General features: G+C 35.6%; 1 protein-coding gene across 9 annotated transcripts in view; it reads right to left on the bottom strand.

The window, feature by feature from the left end:
• Positions 1-24,228: 24,228 nt before the first annotated feature.
• Mbnl2 (muscleblind like splicing regulator 2) overlaps positions 24,229-27,724 on the bottom strand; it is a 153,215-nt gene continuing 149,719 nt past the window's right edge. For all 9 annotated transcript variants that reach the window (XM_004870848.4, XM_004870844.4, XM_004870849.3 and 6 more), the window contains one exon: positions 24,229-27,016. In XM_004870848.4, the coding sequence (XP_004870905.1) occupies positions 27,002-27,016 (15 nt within the window). In that variant the 3' untranslated portion in view covers positions 24,229-27,001. The remainder of the gene's footprint in view (positions 27,017-27,724) is intronic.

Here is a 27,724-nt window from a genome sequence, read left to right as displayed (position 1 = left end):
TTTACTCTCTGCATATAAAAATCACTTACAGTGGAATAATCTGAAAGGCAAAACTACTGTAGGCAAAAATATAGTAATATATCTTAGTAACCTTAAGAAAGAATTTATTAAACTATAAAGAAAAGGCTTAATAAATTTGATGACGTTAAAAGCAAAAAAGAAAAAAAGGAAGGCAGGAAGGCAGGAAGGAAAAAGGAAGGAACGATTAAAAGGAAGGAAAGAAGGAAGGAAGGGAAAAACCCAAAAGGAAGAAAAAAGAGATGGATGTATAGAACAAAGCTTTGAAGAAAAAGTTTGAATGACCAGAAACATGTAGGGAAGAGGCTTAACTAGAAATGAAAGAAAAGTGTATTTAATCACAGTGGAATAGCAGACTGGCAAACAAGGTAAATGGATAAATATCAAAAGATATTGGAGAGAATGTGACATAAAAAACCAGAGACAACTTATGTCCATTTATAAGCATGAATGCATATTTATAATAGTCACTAAACCAGGATATAACATACTCATAAAATGGAACACTATATGGCAGTGAAAATGAATGAACATAAACCATATGTGTATGTATGGATGATTCTGGCACACAATGTTGAGTAAAGTAAGTTGCAGAATGATTCATATTCTATAGTACCATTTATATAAAGTTTAAATATTCAAAGTGATATCCCAGATGGCTTGAAGATTCACAGCTCATAAAGTTATGAAGATGACAAATTCAAGAGGAAGAGTTGTGTGATCAGGAAGCATTTATGGGTGTTTTGCCTGTGTTGTAAATGTGTTGATCATTAACTCAGAGGTAGGAACATACACATTTACGTTTTATTCTGTATACCTGATTATATCTTCAGTAATGCAAATGTCTTTCTAAAATGAAAAAGAAAATCAGGAATGAGTAAATGGAAATGGCCCGGGAGCATTACTCTTTCCACTTCTTTTTACTGGGAAGGAAAGAAGAAAAGAGACAGCATTCTTTTTTTGACTCCAAATAATTTGGTAGAATTCAAAAATTTGCACAATTTTGTAAGCAAGCTGACTTTGAAACTAGGATTATGAACTCAATATATTCAACTGTGTACAGTACTTTTTACTGTTTGGATTTTGCCAGGTACAGAGTCTGAATCATGATGCATGCAAATTAGAATTCTGTTTAATTAAATCAAGAGGAAAGAAAACCTTTAAATGATTTTTTCTTTATATTTCTTATCTCTAATCTCATGTTTTGAAAAGAAAAAATCTCATACATACTGAAAAGCTGTCAGCTGAAAATATCAAACAATTTAAAATACATAAACATTATGTACTACAAACATGTACTAATAAAAAATTTAAAAATGTATAATAAGCATTCAACCAAAGAAACTGAAACTTGATGATTAGGACCTGCAGTCCTAATGTAGATTGTAATTGAACTTTTTTGTTCATTATTTCCAATTCTAGATGGTAAGTTGTATATCTTCACATATTTTATTACATTTAGTCAGCATAAAACTTTCAAAAATGGAAGTGCTCACCATCTATGCCTATTTAGTGATATGGTGTAGATATTTTTAAATGTGTTTTAACAGTTATATGCTTTAATTGTCTCCCCTTTAAAATTAAGTCAGTCATTTTCTGTGTAGGGTACAGTGTGTTCTGTACTAAAGAAATTCCCTGCTTGGAACAAAGGTGTTGAATAATTCTTCCAGAGACCTTTATTTCAAAGATAGAATTTTATTTCACAGGAAATGTGGATCTGTATTTTACTAGTAATTAGCTTTTAAAATAGGAGCGATTTCATTTTCTCCGTTTATACTTGGAAACTGGACATGGAATTTGGACTTGTGTGAAACTATCAGGAACGCACCACGTTCTAGCCAAAACTAAAGCTGTGTCTCCCTGGCCTTCACCTGGGACCGCTGCCTCCAGAGCACTCCTGAGGAGACATCCAGGCAGTAGAACCAGATGACTTATGACCCTAAGTGCTCTGAGGGAGCTGTTTCGGGTTGGGTCACTCTCACCCCCTTCTATTTTCTCCTTATCTCCAGTGACATTTTCATTGAATTAGTAATGATAAAGACCCTTGGTAAATGTTCAAACTTACTGGCCCCATTTCTAGATAGTCAAATGGAGGCCCAGGGGGATAAGGGTCTTGCCCAAGGCTCACAGTTAATAATTGCTTAGAGACAAGACTGGAACCCAGGGATTCTGACTTCAAAATCACTTACTTAACTACTTTGCCACTCCTCTTCCCTTATTTGATGACATTCAACTAGGACATTGGTGAGAGTTTTCACTATAGGCAGAGTCTGTCACATTTTCTGTTACCACGCCCAGCCGCTGTTTTCACTGGTAAGTTGGGGTTTAGATCTCAACCCTAGCCTTTTACCCATATACGTACTCAGTTTTACTAGGAAATGCTCAGTAGTTTTCTAAAGTGATGGCACCAACTTGTACTCCCCAAGACACTTTATAAGAACACTTCTTCTTCAACATTTAAAATTTTTGGTCATCTGAAATTGTGATTTTAAACTGTGACTTTAAATTTTATTTCTTTGTTTATTAAGGAAGTGGAGTTTTTTCACATGTTTGAAGCTATGTATATTTTCTCTTCTATGAAATGTCCATTTATGTCTTTCACCAATTTTTATATTGGGCTGTTTGTCTTTTTTAATATTGATTTATAGGAGTTCTTTACATATTCAAATACTAATCTTTTATCTCTTATAGGTATATCAAATATATTCTTTTAGCTTATATCTTCTCATCCACTTTTAGAGCTTCTAGATAAATAGAACTTCTTAATTTTAAAGACATCACATTTATTAATTATCTTCTTTAAAATTCTGAGCCTCTTTAAAAATATTTAATATATCTTGCTGTACTCCCAGGATGTTATGAATTATTTCTCAAAAATTATAGTTTTTCCATTCACATGTAAATCTTTAATCTAATTGGAAGTAATGACTTTCATGTATGATAAGAGGTAAGGATCCAATTTAATTTTTTATTCATTGGATAACCAAATCCCCCAGTACCATTTCATCCGTAGTTTCTCCACTCCCCCTGGTCAGTGTCCATCCATCATTTTACCATTAATCAAGTTTTCTTATTAGTGTGAGCTGTTTCTAACCATTTCATTGTGTTTTGTTGGTCAACCTTGTCTAATACCATAGTGACAGTTCCCATTTTATTAATTAGTCATGGTAAGGGTTAAAAAAGTTCTTTACTTTATTCTCCTTTAGGGGTATTTTAGCTGTTCTTAGTCCTTTGCTTTCTCACAAACATATGAGAATCAGTTTGTCAGGTACCATAAACAATCCTGTTGGTATTTTTCATTGGATTGCATTAAAGCTATAGATTAATATGGGAAGAAGTGAAACCTTAATGATGTTATTTGATTTCCCATTTGTGCCTATTAAGTTCTTTAAACAAGTGGAATTTTTGTTTGTTTGTTTTTGGTACCAGGGATCGAACTCAGGTCCTTCTGCTTTCAAGGCAGGCAGCGGAACCACTGAGCTAAATCCCCGGCTACAAGTGGAATTTTTTTCAGAAAGCATTTGCACATCTTCTGTCACATTAACTCCTAGATGTGTTATATTTTTCTTGATATTGTCATTGATATTTTGTTAAAAACTAATTTGTAAATTACTATTGGATGTAGTTATATAATAGTTATTAATTATGAAAAACCTTGCTTTTCATTAACTGTTTCCCTTTCCCCCTACACATGCAGCTTTCTCTTCAGCCTTTCTTTCAGTTAGGTGTGGTCATGTGATTGACTTCTGATGGTTGGGCTCTGACTCATAAACATCTCTTCAACTGCCCTCTCTTTCCCTGTATGCAGCTGGCTGTACATACCTGGAAGACTTTGGAAGTCATGTGATGGATGAGTGACATCTCTTAACAGCTGGGCTCCCAAGTAACTTTGTGGAATAGGAACCCTCCTATACTTGCTACTCATAAATTCAACCTCACCTGTTGAGAAATATAACTGTTTTTCCAGCCACTATGATATATCAACTACAATAAATTAGATTGTCTCAATTAATGCACATTAATTTTAATACTGGAGATTTGATAAGCATATTTATTAAGCTGATTATCTGTTGATTGTTTGCTTTTTCTGCATAAAACATTGTGTCATTTGGGAATAATGAGCTTTGTTTATCTTCCTTCATATTTTTATATATCTTATTTCTTTTTCTTGTACTGCATTACTAGCAAAGAGATCTTGTACAATGTTGAATAAAAGTAACTATAGTTTTTAAGTTGCCTTGCTCCTCAAAGGGAATTCTTTGTTAACATTTTACATTAATTGCTGTGGTTGGTGTAGGTGTTTCATATAGGAGTATGACAGAAAAGCACAGTAAATGTTCAAATTTTAAAAAATTTATTACAGTGAAAGATACATTGCCATTAATCCCCCTGAAAATTCTCCTCTTTGATTCAAATACATTTATCTTACCATTCTTGGCATGTTCTGAAGTAGTTCTGGAAGTCCTCTTTTGTAAGTGTCTTCAGTTGGCTCTTGTGGCTGCCTCACTGTCTTGAATTGATTCAAAACACTTACATTACGTGGTCATTTTGACTTGGGAAAAAACCGGAAGTCTCATGGTACCAGATACAGTGTGTAAAAGTGGACAAGGACACACCATTATGTTTTGACAAGCCTACCTTTCCTTTGGATGACACTTAGTAGCAACATTCACCATATTTCTGATCCCATTCAGCTAAGGTTATTCAAGTAAAGAGGACTTCCAGAGCTGTTTTTAAAACTGGCAAGAATGATGGGATAATGTGTTCAAAGTATGGGGAGTATTTTGGTAATGATGGATGCAGTGTGTCTTCTATGTCATAATTTTTAAAAATATAAATATTCATTATATTTTTTGACCATACAGCATATATCCTTTATTGGGATCTGAAAGTTCTTTTATTACTTTGTCATAAGAACTTATCATAAATGGATTTGATCTTATTTAATGATATATTTGTATCTTTAGGAAATAATGTCTTTTCTCCATTATACTGGTTATGTGCTGATGTATTTTTTTCACGAGTGACATTGTCCTATAATTTTACTGTCCTCGCTTGGGTTATAAATCAAATAAATAGCAACAGACTATCTTTGTTTACATTTTTATGGTGTTCATCATAGACTTATTTGCATTAATTTTGATCTTCAAAAATATTACATTAGAACTACGCTCGAGTTGGGGGCTTGGTTCTCCCGGAAACCAGCCTGATGAGCACTGACTGAGCTCGGCAGAGCATGTGACCTTGGAGGCTCAGGCTACATGCAGATTCTATCCTTTTCTCCCTGGAACAGCCTGACTCCTCCCTTTGGTCTCCTGTGCCATGTGGAGACTCCAGTTTCCCAGAGTTGGGCAGATGCTACCAGGCAGATTTGGTGCTAGCTCATGTTAAAGAATTGTGCCTTTTTCAGCCTCTGAGCATTTCTTCCTTTTTTTTTTTTTTTCAATAGCTCCACAGTGCATTTAAAGAGAGTTTTAATATTTTATCCAGCTGTCTTTGTTATTCTCCTCCAGAGACTTATTCAATATATTTAGTCCAGTGTGCCCTGAGAAATGGTAGTCTGGAATGTTCATTACTGTAAGGTACAAGTTGCTGAGTTGTCTGCTGAGCTAAGCCAGTGTCTGATTACTGACCCTGGCTTTACCTAACTCTACAGCAAGGCAACCAGACTGTCCCAGTTACCCTTTCTAGAAGCAGCACTGAGAGGCTGTCCTGTCTGGGAAATAACACACATGCGGAAACCTGTTGCAAATGATAATCATTTAAAGTTGGGTTTGTTTTTTGAAGACAGCTGATGCTTTTATATTCCAAGAACAGGAGTTCTGAGTGTAGTAACTCTTTAAATCTCATAATCACCTGTGAGTGATTGGTATGGCATCGCCCTAATCCTGATAGTCTGGATGGGATAAAAGGGGCAGAAGGACACTGTTAAGTGTTAACCCTTGTTGTTTTTGCTGTCTTCTGCTACTATGAACTGTTTTGCCCTCTGCCACCCTGTCTTGGAGCCAGCCAATTATGGACTGAAACCTCTATAAACTATAAGCCAAATAAACTCTTCCTTTAACTTTGGGTGTCGGGCATTTTGTCTCAGCAATGAGAGAAAAGGAATTAACACACCACCATACATGACAGATACTGTTATTGTCAGCTCTGTTCACACAGAAAAAAAGAGGGGACTGGATATTTATTCATTTGCCTTGTCTCACAGGGAGAAAGTAGAGGGCCAGGATCTGCGCTCAGTTAGCTTTGCTGCTAAGTCCATGCTTGAACCATTATCCTATACTGCCTTTGATGGTTGCAGAATAAAGGGATTTGGTGAATGTTAGTCCAAACCAGTGATCAACAAAGAGTTCCCATATTAACTCAATTTCTTGTTTCTCACAGTGGCTCTTGTGGCTAGAGGTATAAAAGTTAAGTCCCTGTGTTCTCAGCTAGCCATCACTTCATGCCCTGGGTATGTTTATTGATCTCTGTAAAGATTTTTGCCAGAGCAAAACCACCTAATATGTGATTTGCATTCAAAACATACTAAATCTTGGAGGAGTAGGGATAATCTGAACATTGATTATGTGCATATGTTTCTGTAGTCTTAATTGAAGACCACAGTAGTGTAAAGTACTGCACATCAGCTCTATTAATTGCAAAGTGTGATCCAGTTAAACTTGCACAAATAGATAACAACATAAAGGAAGAGCCTCAGATAGTTTTGTTGTGTCTTTGAAGGGTTGAGTAGACTACATCCTAGAGTCTTATAACTCCTTGGGTTCTACAGCCACATTTGGACCCTGGAGTATATTTAACAAATGCAAAGGTAGTGTACTTTAAGTCTTATGTAAACATACTTGGTTTCCCCAAGAAATAATTTGGTAATATTTTCCAATAATTATTGATTTAGGGTTCAAGAATATAAGACTAAGAATAAAAATTTGGCCCTTTTTTTAAAAAATAAAAGTTATATTTCACCATAAAGTATATGAAAATTCATCATTTTTGAATCCATAAAAATTCAACTTTGATATTTTTCTTCTTTTTTCAGTAAATGTAACTTTTATTGGTGTGTATTGATTATACAGGGTAATGAATTTCACTTTGGCATTTTCATGTATACATATAAATGCCTGGATCTCACCTACCTTGCCTTATTTTTCTTTTCCCCCCGATCTTTCTTTTCTCAAATAGTCCCCCTTCTACTTAATGTCATATTTTTCCTCCCTGCACTCTACATATGAGAGAAAACATGCAATACTTATCTTTTTTGAGTCTGACTTATTTCTTTTTTTTCCCATTAAGTTTACTGATACATTTTAGGTATAAAATACAGTTACATTCATCATTGGGATCTTGTAACTTTACATGATGTATCTTGGTTCTTATTTTTTTCCCCTTCCCCTGCCCTCCATTCACCTCCTCTATCCTTCTGTATTTGCAAAGACTTTGTTTCCACTTTTTTTTCTTTTCTCTTATTTTTTTCTTTTCCCTTCTTTCATTTCCCCTACCCCTACCACTTCCCCTACTCCTTTAGACCTTGTCATCCTGTTACACAATATCAATTATACATTTTGTAAATTACAGTATCAAAATTTAGAGGACATTACCACACATTTTACAGAATTTAAAAGGATATAGAAAGTATATTACAAAAATCTTTTTTGAAATAAATTTGACAACTTTTTTTTCCCATTAAGTTTATTGGTACATTTTAGGTATAAAATACAGTTACATTCATTATTGGCATCTTGTACCTTTACATGAGTATCTTGGTTCTTATTTTTTTTCCCCTTACCCTGCCCTCTCTTCACCCCCTCCACCCTTCCCTATTTGCAAAGACTTTTTTTCAATTTTTTTCCTTTTCTCATATTTTTTCTTTTCCCTTCTTTCTCATCCCCTACCCCTCCCACTTCCCCTGCTCCTTTAGACCTTTTCATCCTATTATACAATATCAATTATACATTTTTAAAATTACAATATCAAGATCTAGAAGACATTACCACAGATTTTACAGAATTTAAAAGGATATTACAAAAATCTTTTTTGAAAGCATATTACAAAAATCTTTTTTGAAATTAATTTGACAACTTCTAAGAAGTACCTTGGAAGACAAATTAATGGAACTAACTCTGGAGGAAATATAAAATTTGAATAGCACCTATTAAAGAAAGTATATTCCTAGCTTGAAAACCTACCTATATGACAACAACAGGCTCATATACATTTTAACTGATGAATTATATCAAACTTTTAAAGCAGAAAAAAGAAGGAACGCTTCTCCCCTCCTTTTAGGAACTCAACATTGTGCTAATCCTAAAACTGGATAAAGATAATAGAAGAAAAAAATATGAACATAGATAGAAATTTATTTAACAAAACAAACTATTAGAAGCCAGATCTGGCAGTATGTAGAAAGTGGTTTTATTACAGGGATGGCAGTGTTGGTTCAGCATTGGAAGATCCACCCCCAGAAGTCATCATTTTAACAGAGGAAAGGAAAGAGCCATATGATCCTGTCAGTAGTTGCAGAAAAAGTATTGGACTAAATTCTACAGCTTTTCATGATAAAAGCTATCAGGAGGCTAGAAGTAGAATTGAACCTTGTCAACTGATAAGACATGTACTCCATACTTTAAGCAAAAAGGCCTTATATGAATGGAAAAGATGCAATACTTTCTCCCTAAGGTGGGGAACAAGGGCAGATATGCCTACTCTTTACCTGTCCTTTGGGCCTTTGAAACCTAGGCCCAAACCAAAATAGTCTGGCAATAAAAAGAAACAATTAGCATAGGATTGGCAAGGCATAAGTAAAAATCTTTATATGTAGATGAAATGATCATCTACAGAGAAAATACCAAGAAATCTCTAGGAGCCCCTAGAATTTGTATTTGAATTAAGCAAGATTATAAAACACAAGGTATATATAAAAGTTCAGGTCTATGTATACTTGCTATAAATGAAGAATTGGATATTGAACTTTAAAAGTTATGCAGGAGTACAAAGGACCTAGAAAAGTAAAAAGAAAAAAAAACAGTGTTGGAAGACATTTAGTACCTAATTTTAAGACTTCCTCTAAAGCTACAGTAATCAAGGCAGTGTTGGTGTAAGGAAAGACATATAGATCATTGGAATAAAACAGAGAATCTAGAAATAGAACCACACATATATGTTCCACTGAGTTTTGAAAGATTATTTAACATTAACATTTTATAGAATATAAATTCAATTCAAGAGCCGAGGAAAAGATAGTGTTTTCAGCAAATGGCACTAGAACACCTGGTATCTGTATATAAAAAATTAACCTCAACCCTTTATTTCCATACATAAAAATAACTTTAAAGAATCTATGAACCTAAATATGAAAGACTAAAACTATAAAACTTTAAGAAGAAATTATAAGGGAAAATGTTCATGAATTTAGGGTAGGCAAGAATTTCCTAGGATATAAAAATCATGATGTAAGGGACACCATTCCACCACTCCCAACCCAGAGGAAGGGGTTTCTTGGCTGTCGTTCCACTGCTCACAGCCCAGAGGAAGGGGCTTCCAGGCCCCCATGCCACCGCTCCCAGCCCAGAGGTAGGGGCTTCCAGGCCACTGTTCCACCACTCCCAGCCCAGAGGAAGGGGTTTCTGGGCCACCATGCCATTGCTCCTAGCCCAGAGGAAGGGGCTTCCAGGCCACCGAGCCACCTCTCCCAGCACAGAGGAAGGGGTTCCAGGCCACCATTCCACTGCTCCCAGCCCAGAGGAGGGGGCTTCTTGGCTGCCATTCCGCCGCTTCCATCCCAGAGCAGGTGAGCTGTGTGGGCAACAATAGCACCCCCTGCCATCAAAATGAGAAGAGGCATAAACAAGTCTCAAAACCAAACTTTCAGATCACCTACAGCAACCCCAAAGGGAAATGAGATGAAACACTGATACTCAAGCACCTGGACTCCCTGAACTGGCAATGAAAGAGGATCTGGAAAAATGAAATCAGAAATAATTTCTCAAATAACAGCAGAGATTGTGCTCATAGTGCAAGATATGATTAATAAATCTAGAGAAGAGCTGAGGAACATGATGGAATCCCAGCATAGGAAACAAATGGAATCCATAAAACAGATGCAAAGAGATTTCCAGGAGATCAAAAACTCCATTGAAAGTCTACACAGCAGAATGAGCCAATGTGAGGACAGAATTTTAGATATAGAAGATAAGATTGCAATTAGTGACCAGGAAAAGAAAAATTGCTTTAAAATTGTAAGGGACCAAGAGAAATCAATCCAGCAGCTACTAGACAAAGCAAAGAAGAATAATATAAGACTGATTGGAGTCAACGAAGAAAGAGGCAAGACTGCAGATGACATAAAAAATCTCTTCACAGAAGTAATGGCAGAAAACTTCCCAAGCAGGGGAAAAGAACTTGACATACAGATAAGTGAGGCATATGGGACTCCAAATAGCCTTGATCAAATAAATCTACACATAGGCATATAATTGTTAAGATTCCAGAAACCCAACAGAAGAACAAAAGTTTGCAAGCAGTTAGAGAAAAGAAACAAATCACATACAAAGGAAAACCCATCAGAATCACAGCCGACTTCTCAATGCAAACCCTCAAGGCGAGATGAGGTTGGAGTGACATATTACAAGCCCTAAAGGAAAACAGCCTCCAATGGGCAATTGAGCTGCTTTCAAGTTATAGCTATTACAAATTCTGCTGCTGTGAACATGGGTGCACATATATCACTGTGGTATGATTCTTTTAATTCTTTGGGGAAGCTACCCAGCAGGAGAATAGCTGGGTCAAATGGGACTTCCAGTTCTAGTTCTTTGAGGTATCTCCATACTGATTTCTACAGTAGTTCCACCAGTCTACTCTCCCACCAGCAGTAGAGCAGGGTTCCTCTTTCCCCGTAGCCCTGCCAGCATTTGTTACTGGTTGATTTCATGATTGTAGACATACTTTCAGGGGTGAGGTGGAGTTACATTGTTGTTTTCATTTGGCTCTCTCGAATGACCAGTGATGTTGAACATTTTTTCATATGTTTATTTGCTATTTCTACTTCTTTGTCTGAGAAATGTCTGTTCATTTCAGATGCCCATTTTCGGATTGGGTCTTTAAATTTGGGAGATCTGATTTTTTTAAGTTCTTTATAGATTCGAGATAGTAGTCCTTTGTCTGAGGAAAAGCAGGTGAAGATTTTTTCTCACATTGTGAGTTGTCTCTTCATACTGTTGGTGGTTTCTCTTGCTGTGCAGAAGCTTTTTTATGAGAAGAGACCCCACTTGTTGATTGTGCTAGTTCACGGGCAACTGAGGTTTTGTTCATAAAATCTTTTCCTATCCCAGTGTCTTCAACAGTTCTACCTAACCTCTGTTCCAGCCAGTTCAGCATTTCTGTTTTAATATTTAGATTTTCTTTCTTTTTTTGGCACCGGGGATCGAACTTGGGCCCTTGCACTTGCGCAGCAGGTGGTGAAACCACTGAGCTAAATCCCCAGCCCTGATATTGAGATCTTTGATCCATTTTGAATTTAGTTAGTGCATGGTGAGAGATATAGGTCTAGTTTTAATCTTTGGTATGTTGAAACCAAATTTTTCCAGCACTATTAAAGAGGCTATCTTACCTCCACTGAGGGTGTTTGGGTCCTTTGTGGAAGATGAGGTGGCTGAGAGTGTCTGGAGTTGTTTCTGCATCTTCTAATCTGTTCCACTGGTCTTCAGGTCTGTTTCTTTGTCAGTACCATGCTGTTTTTATCACAGTAGCTTTGTAGTATAGTTTCAAGTTGGGGATTGTGATACCCCTGCCATGTCTCTGTTACCTAGAATTGCTTTTGCTATTCTGGGTCTCTTCTTCTTCCAAATGAATTTTTGGATTATTTTCTCAAGGTTTGTGAAGTATGCTGTTGGGACTCAATTGAGATTGCATTGAATCTATATAGCAGTTTTGGAAATATGGCCATTTTCACTATGTTGATTCTTCCTACCCAGGAGAAAGGGAGATGTCTTTCCATTTTCTGATATCCTCTTCAATCTCTTTTCAGAGTGCTATAGTTTTCAGAGAAGAGGTCTTTGATTTCTTTTGTTAGGTTGATTGCTAGATATTTCAATTTTTTGGATGCTATTGTTAAAGGAATTGTTTGCCCTATTTCTGTCTCAGTGAGTCTGTTGTTTGTGTAGAGGAAAGCTATTGATTTTTGTGTGTTGACCTTGTATCTAGCTACTCTACTGAATTTGGTTATTAAGTCTAAACACTTTTGGTAGAGTTCTTGGGGTGTTCTATATAAAGTATCATGTCATCTGCAAATAATGACAGTTTGACTTCTTCATTTCCTATCTTTAGTCCTTTTATTTCTTTCTCTTGTCTAATTGCTGTGGTTAATGTTTCCAAAACTCTATTGAACAAGAGTAGTGATAGTGGACATCCTTGTCTTGTTCCTGATTTTAGTGTGGAGGATTTCAGTTTTTGACCATTTAGCATGATATTGGCTGTTGGTTTTGCATAGATGGCTTTTATCAGTTTGAGGTAGAGACCATCTATCCCAATTTTTTGTAGGGTTTTTATCATAAATGCATGTTGGATTTTGTCAGATGCTTTTTCTGCATCTATTGAGATGATTACATAGTTTTTGTCCTTGGCTCTATTGATATAGTGTATTGCATTGATTGATTTGCATATGTTGAACCATCCCTGCATCCCTGGGATGTATCCTACTTGGTCAGGGTGTATGATCTTCTTGATGGTCTTCTGCATTCTATTTGCCAGTATCTTATTAAGGATTTTTGCATCTATGTTCATTAGTGAGATTGGCCTATAGTTCTCTTTTTCAGTTGGGTCTTTCTCTGCTTTGAGGATCAAGGTGATGCTTGCTTGCAGGAATGAATTCAGGAGTATTGCTTCCCTTTCAATTTCCTTGAAGAGTTTAAACAGGAGTGGCAGTAGTTCCTCTCTAAATGTCTTGTAGAATTCATCAGTGAAGCCAGCAGGTCCTGGGCTTTTCTTAGTTAGTAAATTTTTAATTATGTTTTCAATTTCATTGATTGTTATTGGGTTGTTCAGAATTTTTAGGTCTTCATTCAATTTTGGTCGTTCATATGTGTCTAGGAATCTGTTCATTTCTTCTATGTTTTCCTTCTTATTGGCGTATAGGTTCTTGAAGTAGGTATTAATGATCCTCTGGATTTCTACTGGGTCTGTTGTAATTTCACCCTTTTCATTTCTAATTACATGGAATTGGGCCTTTTCTTTCCTTTTTCTGATAAGGTTGGCTAAGGGTTTGTCAATTTTGTTGATTCTTTCAAAGAACCAACTGTTGCCTTCATTGTTTTTTTGTATCATTCTCTTAGTCTCCATTGCATTGATTTCTGGTCTGATCTTGATAATTTCCTCCCTTGTATGAGCTTTGAGTTTGTCCTGCTCTTCTTTTTCTAGAAGCTTGAAGTTCAGCGTCAGGTTGTTTAATTGGGCACGCTCTGTTTTCCTAATATGTGCACTCACTGCTATGAATTTCCCTTGTACGTCTACTTTCATTGTGTCCCATAGATTCCAATATGTTGTATTGTTATTGTCAGTTAATTATAGGAAGTGTTTGATTTCTTCTTTAATTTCTTCTCCAACCCATTGGTTATTCAGAAGTGTGTTGTTCAATTTCCATGTGTTTATGAAATTCTTGCAGTTTCTTTTGCTACTGATCTCCAATTTCATCATACTATGGTCTCATAATATACCGGAGATAACTTCAATTCCTTTGCACTTACTTAAACGTGTTCTATGAGTGTGTGTGTGGTAGAATGACCCATGTGCAGCTGAAAAGAAAGTCCATTCTGATTTTGTGGGTGGAACACTCTGTAAAAATCTGTTAAGTTCATTTGTTCAAGAGTTTGATTGAGTTCTAGTACTTTGTTGTTTATTTTTTGTCTAGTTTAACTGTCTATTTGTGACAGTGGAGTACTGAGGTCCCCCACTATTATTATATTAGTGCTTATTTGATTTTTCATGTCCATTTGTATTTGGTTTATATTGTTGGGTGCACTAGTGTTTAGTGCATATATCTTTATGATTGTCATCTCTTTCTCTTGGATTGTTCCCTTTACAAGGATGTAGTGTCCTTTGTCTCTCTTAATCAGTGTTGATTTGAAATCCACTTGATCTGCAAAAAGGATAGCTACTCCTGCTTTTTTTTTTGGTTCCTATCACATGGAAAATTGTTTTCCATCCTTTATCTTTCAATCTGTTAGTTTCTTTTTGAATTAAGTGTGTTTCTTGTACACGGCATATTGTTAGATCTTGCTTCTTGACCCATTCTTCCAGTCTATTTCTTTTGATTGGTGAATTGAGACCATTAATATTGATGGTTATAACTGATACATATTGACTTATCATTGTCATGACTTTTTGTGTTTGTTGGATTCCCCTCCTTTGCATTTAATTTCTTGTCATGCCAGATGGATTCATTCTTCTGAGCTTCCTGGGATTGTGATCCTCATTGTCTTTTCCTAGGACATTGTCTAAAATTTTTTGGATTGCTGGTTTGGTATTCATAAAGTTCCTAAGGTGCTCTTTGTCATGAAAGTATCTTATTTCTCCATCAATTTTGAAAGATAGTTTTGCAGGGTACATCAATCTGGGTTGGAGGTTGTTTTCTTTTAGGGCCTGAAGCACTTCACTGTAGGCTATTTTTGACTTGAGGGTTAGTGTTGAGAATTCTGCTGTGATTCTGATGGGCTTTCCTTTGTATGTGATTTGTTTCTTTTCTCTAACTGCTTGTAGGATTTTGTTCTTCTGTTGTGTTTCTGGAATCTTGACTATTATATGTGTAAGTGTAGATTTTTTTTTTTTGATCAAGGCTATTTGGAGTCCTATATGCCTCACTTATCTGTATGTCAAGTTCTTTATCCCTGCTTTGGAAGTTTTCTGCCATCACTTCTTTGAACAGTTTTTTAATGTTGTCTGCACTTTCTCCTTTTTCTTCATTGACTCTGAGCAATCTTATGTTATTCTTCTTTGCATCATCTAGCAGATGCTGGATTGATTTCTTATGGTCCCTTACTATTTTAAAGAAATTTTTCTTTTTCTGGTCAGTAATTGCAAACTTATCTTCTATATCTCCAATTCTGTCCTCACAATGGGTCATTCTGCTGCATAAACTTTCAATGGATTTTTTAATCTCCTGGAAATGTGTTTGCCTCTTTTTTATGGATTCCATTTGTTTCCTATGTTGGGATTTCATCATCTTCCTCAGTTCCTCTATTTTTTTTTTATCTGTGTTGACTCTGGCTTTATTAATCATGTCTTGCACTATGCACAAGTCTCTGCTGTTATCTGAGAAATTATTTCTGATTTCATTTTTCCAGATCCTCTTTTGTTGCTAGTTCAGGGAGTTAGGGGGTTGAGTATCTGATCGTTCCATCTTGTTTCCCTTTGGGGTTGCTTTAGATGATCTGAGAGTCTCTTTTTGTGTGTCTTCTCATTTTAATGGGATTGGGGGGGATGTGTGCTGCTGCCCCTGTGTGACTCACCTCCTAGGTGCTGTGGGCAGTGGTTCAGCGACCTGGAAGGTTCACCTCCTCTGCACCGGGGGCAGCTCTGCTCCTCATCGCTGGGCAGTGTCATTCTTCTTTACAACTGAATAATACTCCCTTGTGCATATATGCTACATTTTCTTTATTCATCAGTTGGTGGCCATCTAGCCTAATTTCGTATGTTGGCTATTATGAATTATGCCACAATAAACATAGATATGCAAGTATCTCTGGTATTTTCACCCTAATTCCTTTGGGTATGTGCCAAGGAGTAGTGTAGCTGGATCAAATGGCCACTGTATTTTTAGTTTTTTGAGTAATTACCATACTGATTATCATAGTGGCTGTACTAATTTGTGTGCCCAGCAACAATGAAAATGAGTTCCTTTTTCCCTGCATCTTTAACAGCATTTTTTAAAATATATATTCTTGATGATAGTCATTCTGACTGGGGTAAGATGAAATCTCAAAGTAGTTTTGATTTGCATTTCCCTGATGGCTAAAGATATGTAACAGTTTTTCATATACTATAATTATGGGATATTAGTACTTCTTCTTTTGATAAGTATCTGTTCAGTTCATTTGCCCATTTAGTTATTGGATTATTTGTTCTTTTTTAAACTTTTTTGAGTTCTTCATATATTCTGGATATTAATTCTGTGTGAAGAGTGACTCACAATTTTTTTCTCCCATTTTGTGGACTGCCTCTTCACTCTGTTCTTTGTTTCCTTTGCCAACCAGAAGCTTTTTAATTTAATGTGATCACATTTGTTGACTTGTTATTATTTCTTGAGCTATTGGACCCCTATTCAGGAAAACTTTTTTCTTATCATTTTCTTTTTCCTTCTAGGATGAATTTAGTGCTACCTTAGGCAAGACACTTTTAGAAGCAAATAATTTCTTTGCCATAAAAGAATCAAACTGTGAATTTAGATATATTTCTCATGTAAATTTAGAAGGAAATCAAGTGCTTAAATAATAGGATTGGTAAATGATCACTGCTTGGACTCTCTGGGAAGGAGAGTAACATGCTTATAATTTATTTGAGATCACACCTGGGACCAAACCATGTGATGGGGAAGGAAGAGGCATGATTGGGCAACAGGAGAATCTGGACTGGGGTATAGTCTCAACCAAAGCCACAGCTTGTCTCACAGGAAGCTGTAAATGACTCTTCAGGATTATCCTGAGAGACAAGGGTGTGGAACTTCATACTCTTCCTTCAACTAACTGGATAAAGGCCATGCTGAAGGAGATTGGATGGCTTTGAACCAGACACCTCTCTTTAGTCAGTGCAATTCCAAAAGAAGGCCAAGAGCTGAGAGTGGACTGAGTACTAACCCAGGATGCTGGAGAATAAGGGAGGCTCTCACAGCACACTACAGCACCCATTTTGCCACTCTTCCCGCTTTTATGGCTGTCTTGTAAAAGCTGATGCCCCCTCCTGCCCTGCTTGTTGTGTGCCTCTCATTTCTTTGAGCATAGAACCACCATCCATCTTAATCATCTACCTCTGCATTTTTATTCCTGATGCTTCTCATGGTTTTTGTCCTGCCAAATGCAATATTTACTTCTTCTGCTATACAATCTCTAGAGAATTCTCCTCCAGGGAACCTTCTGTGACATCTTGAGCTCCCACCAATCCTCTGCAGCACTCACTGTCTAGTTGGTAATTTGTAGCACTTCATGGAATGCCTCAATATATATCTTCTATTTTATTTTATTTTGAATTTTTCTTTTTCTAATTAGATTATAAATGGATAATTTCAGATTGATAGCCTTAAGGAAATACACTTTGAGCTTTACTTTCTAGGATTTTGTGATATACAGGCTAGAAGCTCAAAAATATCTGTTAAATGAGTGGATTTCTGGCTAGCTCCTTAGTTAAGAAAGTAATTGAGTGTGAGCACAGATGAGAAACTATTTGTGTTTTAGGTTTTTTACTATGTCTGTCTCATCAGACACCACTATTGATTCATCCAGTAAATAGACTTATTGAGTCTACTATATTCCAGACATTGTTTTAAACAAAGAGGATGTGGTGGCAAACAAGACAAGGGAGCTTAAATCATGGAGCTTAAATTCTAATGAGAAAGATGGACCATGCAGCTGAAACAGAGATGAAGAAAATAATTACACCAAGGGTTAGGTGCTGTGAGGGCAATAAACATCAGTGAGATAGAATAAGCCACTTGAGATCTGGGATGAGGAGATAGTATCTTCAGAAGAAAATGATTCTGCCATGACCATAGAGACAAGCATTTCAAGCAGAAAGAACAGAAATTCAGGAAGCAGAAAGGATTCCATGTATTTGAGAAACAGAGGATGTCAGAGGGTTTTGGTAGCAGTTAGCTCAGGGGAGCATGTATAGGATGAGGTTGGAGATGGTGTTGGCCTGGAAAAATGGTTTGAATTCTATCATAAGGACAGTGGGAAACCACTGAACATTGAGGGATGTTATTGTTGGTTTGTTTAAAGTAGGGGCTAGAGGTAGACTTACCATTAAACTAAGGAAACTCAAGCTTCACAACCTCCCGCCTGCATGAATCTTTTTGAGGACTTGAGAGGAAGGAACCTTAGCCATATATGTGTTCATGCTCATAGCTTTATAAACTTTGCAATTGCTTAGGGCCACTTTCTTTTCCTATGCTGACTTCTATTCCATCTCACTCCCTTTTGTAGGGTGTCATTGGAGTGGTCATGGTCATTTTCCGGATCCAGCCCTAAACAAGTTGATTGGAAACTTGTTTCCCAACTTACAGCTTGGACTTAGTAAAATATAATCATATGATTTATAGCCATTTCTGTATATTATTAATGTTGTTAGGCATCTCACTGTAAGATAAGATTGGCTCTCCAGGTATCACATTATTAAGATGCAGAGCCAGAGGACTGCATTGCAGTGAGAGTGTATCTTATACCACCTGCCCAAAAGTAAGCAAGTCGTAGAAGAGAAGATATAAGGTGTATGTGGTGGAAGCTAATCCATGGGAAATTCTTCTAGGCATTGGATGCATATAATTCTAAGTAGAGGATTTGGTCTTTATTAATACTTACCTATCAGGATAATAAAGCATAAAGAATTAGAATGCCTAATATTTATTTTTACAATTTCAGATGGGAATTGTTCAAAATTGAATCTAGAATCCCTGTATTTGTATGATAAGGAGTACATGTATGTTTGCCTGTGAGGTTACATGTTAAGTTACCAATAAAAACCATACACGTTAAAAAATGAATTTCAACCAGTTGCCCTTGAAGATCAAATTAACTTTGTTCTCTGTATAGAAAATGACACTATAAAAGTGTTATCATATGAAGATGTAAGCAAGAGGTATGCAGAAAATATTTAAACAAAACACATTACTGACGTGTCAAAAGGGTAATTCATGAAAATGGTATGTTGTTTTTCTATATATTTATATTTTCTATATAATTAAATACTTTCATAGTCAATCTTGCATTAGTGTTTGGAGTTCTCATATTTGTATGTAAATGCATGGGTTTCTGTCTCTGCACTGAGGAGCTTACTAGGGGCTCTGAGGAGTCGGGAGTCCTCTGCAACCAGTGCACTTGGCTGCTGTGTGGCTTGGAAACTTTTTAGGGTAAGCTTTCATTTGAAGGAAGGTTTCTCTAGCAAAAGAAAAGTAAAGTTAAGACTGTCTGCCTTTATATAATTTTAGTTTGCACACAATAACTTACATAAATCTTTTTTTTTCCTGTATATATAAACCAAAGACTTGGAAAGATCCACAGTAAAATTATGAGGCAAAGAAAAACAACAGCAAGATTCAACTTCTCAGCCTCTCTGGACACAATCAGATTTCAGGCAAACATATTCCATGTGTGACCTTTATCCAGAAATTCATTCTCTGTGACTATTTTCCCCAGACTCTGAAATTACATATTTTCAGGGGCTGCTTCTATGGGAATTGCTGGATCCTTGTTAGGAAAAATTCAATGACTTTCAATATATTTTATTTTAGGAAAACAATATGGAAGCTTGATAAAGACAAAATTGGGTAAGACTGGAGAGAGATGGCACAATGTAACCTTTCTGGTCCTAGTAAAGAATAAGGCTCTGTCTTCAATTTAGAATAGTAGTTCGATTTGTAGTTCATTGCTTTATAGTATTTCATAAATCATATACTTGTGATAGGAAAGAAAACCTGTTTATTTTAAATAACCTAATCAAGGATTTTTACTATAGCAGCACCTTAAATCTAGATATATATTTTATTCTGAATTTCTAATGAAACTTTGGCCTGAAGGATGCCCCAAATAAAGCTCATTGCAACATGATTGTAGAGTTAGGACAAGCCAGAGCTTGAAGCTCTGATCTTCAAAGAGTTGTTTAATTTTTATGAGTCTTGATTTCTCATCTACATTATCAGGATAATAGAGTCTTTGTAACATTAAAGATTATGTAAAAGATAAGTGAGCCAAAGGACTTTCTTTCTGTTTATACACTGTTTCATGAAAACAGCTCTGTGGGATTTCACTAGTTTTGAGATGTCCAACATGGTTTTATTAAAATTTAGGCCAACTATCCAGTCTCCAGTTGATGAGCATTTGGGCTGTTTCCAAGTTTTAGCTATTACAAACTGCGCTGCTATGAACATGGGTGCACATATATCACTGTGGTATGATTCTTTTAATTCTTTGGGGAAGATCCCCAGCAGTGGAATAGCTGGGTCAAATGGGACTTCCAGTCCTAGATCTTTGAGGTATCTCCATACTGATTTCCACAGTGGTTGCACCAGTCTACACTCCCACCAGCGGTGGAGCAGGGTTCCTCTTTCCCCACAGCCCCGCCAGCATTGGTTATTGGTTGATTTCATGATAGCAGCCATTCTTTCTGGAGTGAAGTGGAATCTCAGTGTTGTTTTCATTTGCATCTCTTGAACGACCAGTGATGTTGAACATTTTTTCATGTATTTATTTGCTATTTCTACTTCTTTGTCTGAGAAATGTCTGTTCATTTCAGATGCCCATTTTTGGATTGGGTCTTTAAATTTGGGAGGTCTGATCTTTTTAAGCTCTTTATAGATTCGAGATAGTAGACTTTTGTCTGAGGAAGAGCAGGTGAAGATTTTTTCCCACATTGTGGGTTGTCTCTTCACACTGCTGGTGGTTTCTCTTGCTGTGCAGAAGCTTTTTAATAAGAAGAGATCCCATTTGTTGATGGTTTGTGCTAGTTCACGGGCAACTGAGGTTTTGTTCATAAAATCTTTTCCTACACCGATGTTGAATGGAGTACTACTCAGCCATAAAAAATGAGAAATTAGAGACATTTATAGCTAAGTGGATGCATATTGAGGCAATACTCTTAAGTGAAATAAATAGGACACACATGTGTAAATACCGAATAGTTTCTCTGGTGTGAGAAACTGAAAGTGTAAATAAGGACTAAATGTATAATAGGTCATGTGAAATAGGAAGAAAAGGGGCAAAGGGGAAGGAAGTGGGAGGGCTAGGGGAAAGGACAGAAGGGAATGGGATTAATATGAGAAAATGGAAAAATAGGAACAAAATCTTTGTAAATAGGGAGGACTGGAGGGGTTGAAGGGAGGGCTGGGCAAGGGTGAAAAATAAGAACCGAGAGAGACTATGGAAAGGTGCAAATTTCCAATGATGAATGTCATTATATTGTATACCTAAAATGTACCGATGATTAGAATGAATAATCGATAATGTAAAATAGGAAGAAAAGGTCCAAAGGGGTAGGGGTAGTGGGAGGGGCAGGGGAAAGGAAAGAAGGGAAGGGAAAAATGATGAGAAATGGAAAAAATGGAAATAAAGTCTTTGTAAATAGGGAAGGGTGGAGGGGGTGAAGGGAGGGCTAGGAATGGGGAAAAAATAAGAACCAAGATGCATCATGTAAAGGTACCATTCCCAATGAGAAATGTAATTGTGTTGTGTACCTACAATGTACCAATAAAAGAATTTAATACAAAAAAAAATTTAGGCCAACTAGCTCATAGGAAACTTACATCGTGTTGGGGGGCCACAACTAAAACCACACATTAAATGAGGGGGCAGCGTTTTTCAAAGTAGTTGAAAAAGGGGCTAAGGATGTAGGTCAGTGGTGTAGCACTTGCCTAGAGTACACAAGGCCCCTTGTTTCATCCCCAGCACATGAAAGAAAGAAAGAAAAAGAAAGAGAGAGAGAGAGAAAAGAAGGAAGAAGAAAAATAGCTGAAACAGAGGAAGAAAGTGAAATCATATGTGTGGTCATACAATCAGAATGCACCAGACAAAGGCTTTGAGCAGAGCCAAGGATCTAATCACCCAAGGCAGCAGACGGTGAAAGGCAGTGTTGATCTAGAATCAAGCTACTTCTTAAAGCAGAATGTTTGTTGTACCTCAAGTAGGAATCTCTGTAGCAATTGGAATTAATTATCAATTATCAGTAATCCTTTCAACACAAGATGGGCTTGTTAGACAATATATAAAATACATAGCATGGAGCCCAACACCTGGGTAGGTATCTGGTGAACATTCTCAATCCTGCCCATCTCTATTGCTGCCATCTCACTCCCTTACCAGGAGTAGAGGGAGTCATTACTATGTTTCATTCTGCATAAATCATACTGATTCACAGTGACTCAATCATTCCTATGGAGATGGGCCAAGCCAATAGACTGATTATTTAGTGTCTTAGAGAAACTAGGATATTTTAAGGGGAAGAAAAAAATCATTTAGGGAATCAATATCTTCCTGTTATAAATAAAAGAATGCTGAATTGTATTTTGATTTTCCTGGCTGCCCCAAAATTCTTGCAATCCAATTTTGATTACTAATACTTTTCTTTTGGCAGGTAATTATAGGATAATTGACATTTTACAACTAAACATTTATATGTTCAAGAGATAAAGTAGATTTTTTTTATCCTTTTAAGTTGCACTTTGGATTTTAATGTGGTACCACAAAAAGTCTACTGATGGAAACTACAATTCATAAAACCAGGTGTAAAAAACTGTAAGTATAGTTGTCTTAGATTTTTCACCTAAAATAACAACTTGCTGTCTAGACTTGTCACCTTGAACTTTCTATTAACAGAATTTTTTGTTTTGCTTTTGGAGTTTTTATTTTGTAAGGAGTGACTGATGAGATAGCAGGGTTTATTTTTCCTGTCTTCTAGTTAAAAAAAGTTGTTCATCCAAATATGTAGCCAGTTTTTAAAATACAGAAGTGTTAAAGTATTTTTCCCCTTGGAAATCTTGATGATGGAGCTTAAAGATATACATAGTAGAGTGCTACCTCTTCATAGAGAAAGATAAATGAGTCATTTGTAGGAAAATGGTTGGGCCTTGAGATCATAATGTTAAGTGAAATAAATCAGATAGATACACAAGCTTAAATATTGCATGATTTCTCTTATATGAGAAACCTAAAGTATAAATAATTTAAGGAGCAAAATAAAATGGCGATAATAGCTGAGAGCTAGATCTTTTTCAAATTGGAAAGGGACCAAGAGATGAAGGAAGATGGGAGGGAGGGAAGGGGAAGAGGAAGTAAAAGGAATTAAGATGTGATATGCACATGTACCAGCTCCACACAAGGAATGTAAACACTATTTTTTACAAACATGTACTAATAAAGAAAAGACATAAGCATCTTTATTTGTATATATATTACCTGATAAATGTTTGTGTTTTCTACTCTTATAAGGGATATCATAACCACTCAAGAGGCCTGAAGCTTTAAATTAACCACAGAGAAAACTTACTCTATTACGTTCCTGGCTTAGTCCATAAAGCGGGTAATTTCTGCCAATCCCAGCACAACAAGGAATGTTCCTACATGCTATGGTTTGGTTATGGTGTGTCCTCTCCAAAACTCACATTGAAATTTAATTTTCCAGTATAACAGTACTGAGAGAAATAGACCTTTAAAGGGCTCTTATAATGTGAGACTGCCCCTCATGTTTTGTGTCTTGTGCACATTTGCCCTTCCTTTGCCATGAGCTGAAACATCATGAAGCTTTCACCAGAAGCCAAGTGAGTCAGTACCAGTTCCATGGTCTTGGACTTCCAACCTCGGGACTGTGAGCCAAAATAAATGTTTAGTCATTATAAATCACCCAGCCTCAAGTATTCTGTTGCAGCAACACAAAATGGACTAAAACACCATCCCAGAAGCCAGTGGCTCCTTCCTTAAGAAATACTCTGAGTTTCAAAGGAAAATCTGTGACTCCTTTTGTCTATAGCACTTAGGAAGAGGATGGTTAGAAATGGACCATCATCTCCTTTTCTCTGTTGAACCTGTTTTGTCCTTAGTCTGCCTGGCCAGCATCTATGCAGAGAACAGAACTCACCTTTCTGTCTCTTTTTTGAGTCTCAGGTCCAGGACATTTTGTCCACTCAAGAGCTTATCAGAAACCTGTCTTATAGGCTAATGGGTACTTTCTTGTCTGTTAAGGAAACTATTTTTTTCCCCACATTTAGTTATTGATGCTCAGTCTCTTCATTATCAGGCAGAATCGTTATTGTTATTGCTAATTTTAAAGAATAATAAAAATACATCCAAATCACCATTTAAATTATTTTTCTCATTGTGAAAAAGCTAAAGCCCAAAGCGAGAACAACTCATTTCCCATTTGAGAACCAGAGCTTATCTTCTTTGAAAACTATCCACGTGAATGCAAAAACTTTTTTGTTTGGCTAATTATCAGTCTGTCTAATACGAAAAGGAGAAAGACTATATACAATCCTTTTAAATGCTTCTTTTATTTCATTGGTTGTACATTGGGTGAGTGAACTGAATATTACAACCAAAACATAGAATTGATACAAATTAGACTCCTGTTTACAGTGTAAGATAATGAATGAGGGAATTCTTTAAATGTTACAGAAAGATTTAGTAGAAATGTTACCAGTGGTATATGGCTGAAAGAATATTTCTGTGAAGTGCTGTTTTATGTCCTGAAAACCAAGAGTGAAATGTAGTTCCCATACAAGTGGAGAGTTAGTCTCTTAACTACAGTATTTGTTGAATCGATATCTTCATGTCTTGGATATTGGTGATTTTGTTTTTGTAATTAAACAAAGCATTTAAGATTTATTCATCATAGTCAGACTTCTGAATATAAACAAACTTTTGGCAAATAATATTTATACAGAAAAATAGTTTTAGATCCTCTCAAATCCCAGAATTATTCTATAAAATTACATTATAAATAAATAAAAAGCAAAATCTGTTGTACATATATTTGTACATCTATGCATTTGCCTTGCCTCCTCCTTATTGTAAATGGCATATTTATGATTCTTTGCATATTATAATCACAATTCTGGAAAATGGATATCATAGTAAAAAATACAGTCTTCTATATTTGCTTGGGGATACAGGTGATGTTTTTGATGCTCCATTATTAAAGGGCTGAAAATAGTTGTGTGCTAATAATTTTTAAAATCAGTATCATGAAAGAAAAAAAGAGACAGTGTTATAACAATTAATCTACAAAAATATATCAGTGATTCCCATAATTTACCTTTTGGTAATGTATACTATGTTTTCAATGAGTTTAAATGAATCAACAAAGAAAAAAAAGAAAAAAGAAAACAAGTTTGAATGTTTTAGGCAAGTTGTAGCATAACTACATTGTTATAGTTGAGAAAATTACAAATATCAATAATACATAAAGATGAAACTACCAAAGTAATACAAGTTAGATACAAACCTTTCCACAAATTAAAACAAATACAATGATACAAGCACTATGTCAGGTTACACTTAGAATGTGATTCTCTTTTGATAGGGTTATCAGATCTACAATATAAGATAAATAGATAGTAATTAGACTTTGACCAACATGAATTAAAATGCAGATTTCTTTCTTGTCAAACAAAAAAATGATATGGTTGGTGCATCTAGTTTCATAACAGGCGATGATGCCAAAATTTAAAATATTTTATATTCAATCTCAAAAGTCAAAATACTTCAATCACTAAAATGTTCACAAAGAAAATGGATGTTTTAAACATTTACACATAATATCCATTTATAACAGCTGTTTTGTTTCTTAAACAATAATTTAAAAACTATGTAGGTACTGTATAGGCTATGTGCAACATATAAAATGTGAAATATGAAATATTTGGTACGATAGTGCTTAAAATAAACTTTAAAACAAACTTTCTGAACAAATTTAATTGTATCGCTATTACCTTGAAGATCAACCAAGTATTTAAAAAAGTAAACAACATTAAAATATGTTTCATCCATATATAGTATATATATGTATGTGTATATATAATATGTATGTACTTGTATTAAAGTTTTTTATACTTTTGAGACATAAAATATGCTTTAAGGTGAAAGAATTAAAAGAACTATTTTTTCCATGCTGTAGTTAGTTACAACCCTTTAATCCAACTTTTGAAATGCAAAACCGTAATGGATTTTTTTAAAAAGTGAAACTATCTACTTCTTTGTTTACGTAGTAATTTAGATTAAAGTCACAGTCGAATTTGCAGTGACTGAACTCAAACTTACTTAAATTAGAATATTATACAGATCTCCTCACCTACAGCTTCCTTGTTTGACTAGGTTTTTAGTTTAGAAGAGTTATTCTGTAACAGGCAACCGGATGGTGAGTTTGAAAGACTAATCCCTTAGATTAGACTATTGGCATGGGCCTCTCATTCTTATCAAGCTGGATGAAGTCTGGCAAAATCTAGGCACTTCTACAAAGTCTCTCTTATAAAACAACTTTAAAAATATACTTGTAAAATAATACCTTCAAGACTTTGTTGGGTGGGGTATGAATCTCATACCGTGCAAAGTTTCTTTTTCAATCTATTTAATGTTATTCTAGAATCACACGATTCAATGCGGCATCTCCAGGCAAACCAAACACCACACTTTGATGTGTCCCCTGTACTTGTGCTTGGACTTTCGTTCAGATTTTAGACCTGCAGGACAGGTATCTATCTGTTTTACTTCACTTCTCATCTTTGCTGCAGCGTTCATCGTGTTGAGAAGTGAAACATACCCTTAGATCCAGTGAGTAAATGAAATGACAGTGATTGGAGTTAGAATCGAACCTGCCCTTGGAATAGGTTTAACTAATGCTAATTATTTATTGCTAAATTTGAAGTATCTGAGTCGAAATGAGTACATTGTCTGGACTTTTCTGCATCAGCTATAGTTATGGAGATAAGACAATATTCCTAGGACAGAAACTATGTTTAGAAACCCTTTAAAAGTAAACTTTATCCTTTATGTCTTTAAACATCACAGCTGGTCTCAGGTAGTTAACTATCTTAGGTTGGAATATACTAAGCATACCATATTTAATACTCATATATGATATAGCAGCACTAGCTTCTTAGAGTTGTGGTCTGTCCAGAAGAACTAAATCTTTATTTAGCATGCAGTTTGTGGCAATTCTATTGAGGAGGAAACAGGATAGTATGTACAGTAACAATGTTTAGTTATTCTCAATGCAGATTCTTGGCATTCCATTCCATTTCTGCTGATTACTTCAGAATTATCTGTTAAAGAAAAACACAAGCATGGTTTAGGTCTCTTTCTGAGAGGGAAAATAATGCGTTTAAGTTTTACTCTTAGAAAATAGATATTTGAAAATAGGAACTTTCTTCAATTTCTCATAATTTTGATGCAGTTAAAATTTTGTACAATCCCCACCCTTCATGCTCAGCATTTTTTTCACTTAACCACTTCTGCTATGTGGCTACTGTAAAAAATGATGACGCAAATACACAGTGCTTTCTGTAAAACCGTGACAGCATATATGTAGCCATGCAGTCTGTTTAAACCTCAATCTCTTTATTAAAGAGTCACATAGTTGTGCAATTAATATTTGTTATTGTGATCAGGAATTCGGGGGTTTTTTTGTACCAGGGATCGAACTCCGGGCCTTGCGCTTATGAGGCAGGAGGTGGAACCACTGAGCTAAATCCCCGGCCCCAGAATTCTAATCAGAGGATTCAGTTGTACTTAAAGAGTTGTTTGTAAGCCTAAATATAAGTACCTTAAAATTTATAATAAATCAAATAATATTTATTAACTTACATAATTCAAAGATATATTCCTATTAAAAGTAATTCTGTTCTCAAGATATAACATCAACCAGTTTCAAATGCCAGGTAATGTATGTTTAAATGTCACATATTAGAGAGAAAAAAGGGATAAAAATAAAATCAAGCAGTTAAAATATTCTAAATAAATCCAAAAGCAAA

The sequence above is a fragment of the Heterocephalus glaber genome, unplaced genomic scaffold (genome assembly GCF_053883595.1).
Source record: "Heterocephalus glaber isolate CG9 unplaced genomic scaffold, H.glaber_assembly_v1.0 deba00001577, whole genome shotgun sequence".
Lineage (NCBI taxonomy): Eukaryota > Metazoa > Chordata > Mammalia > Rodentia > Bathyergidae > Heterocephalus > Heterocephalus glaber.
The sequence above is the reverse complement of the archived record's forward strand: the minus strand, read 5'-3'. Positions and strand labels throughout refer to the sequence as shown.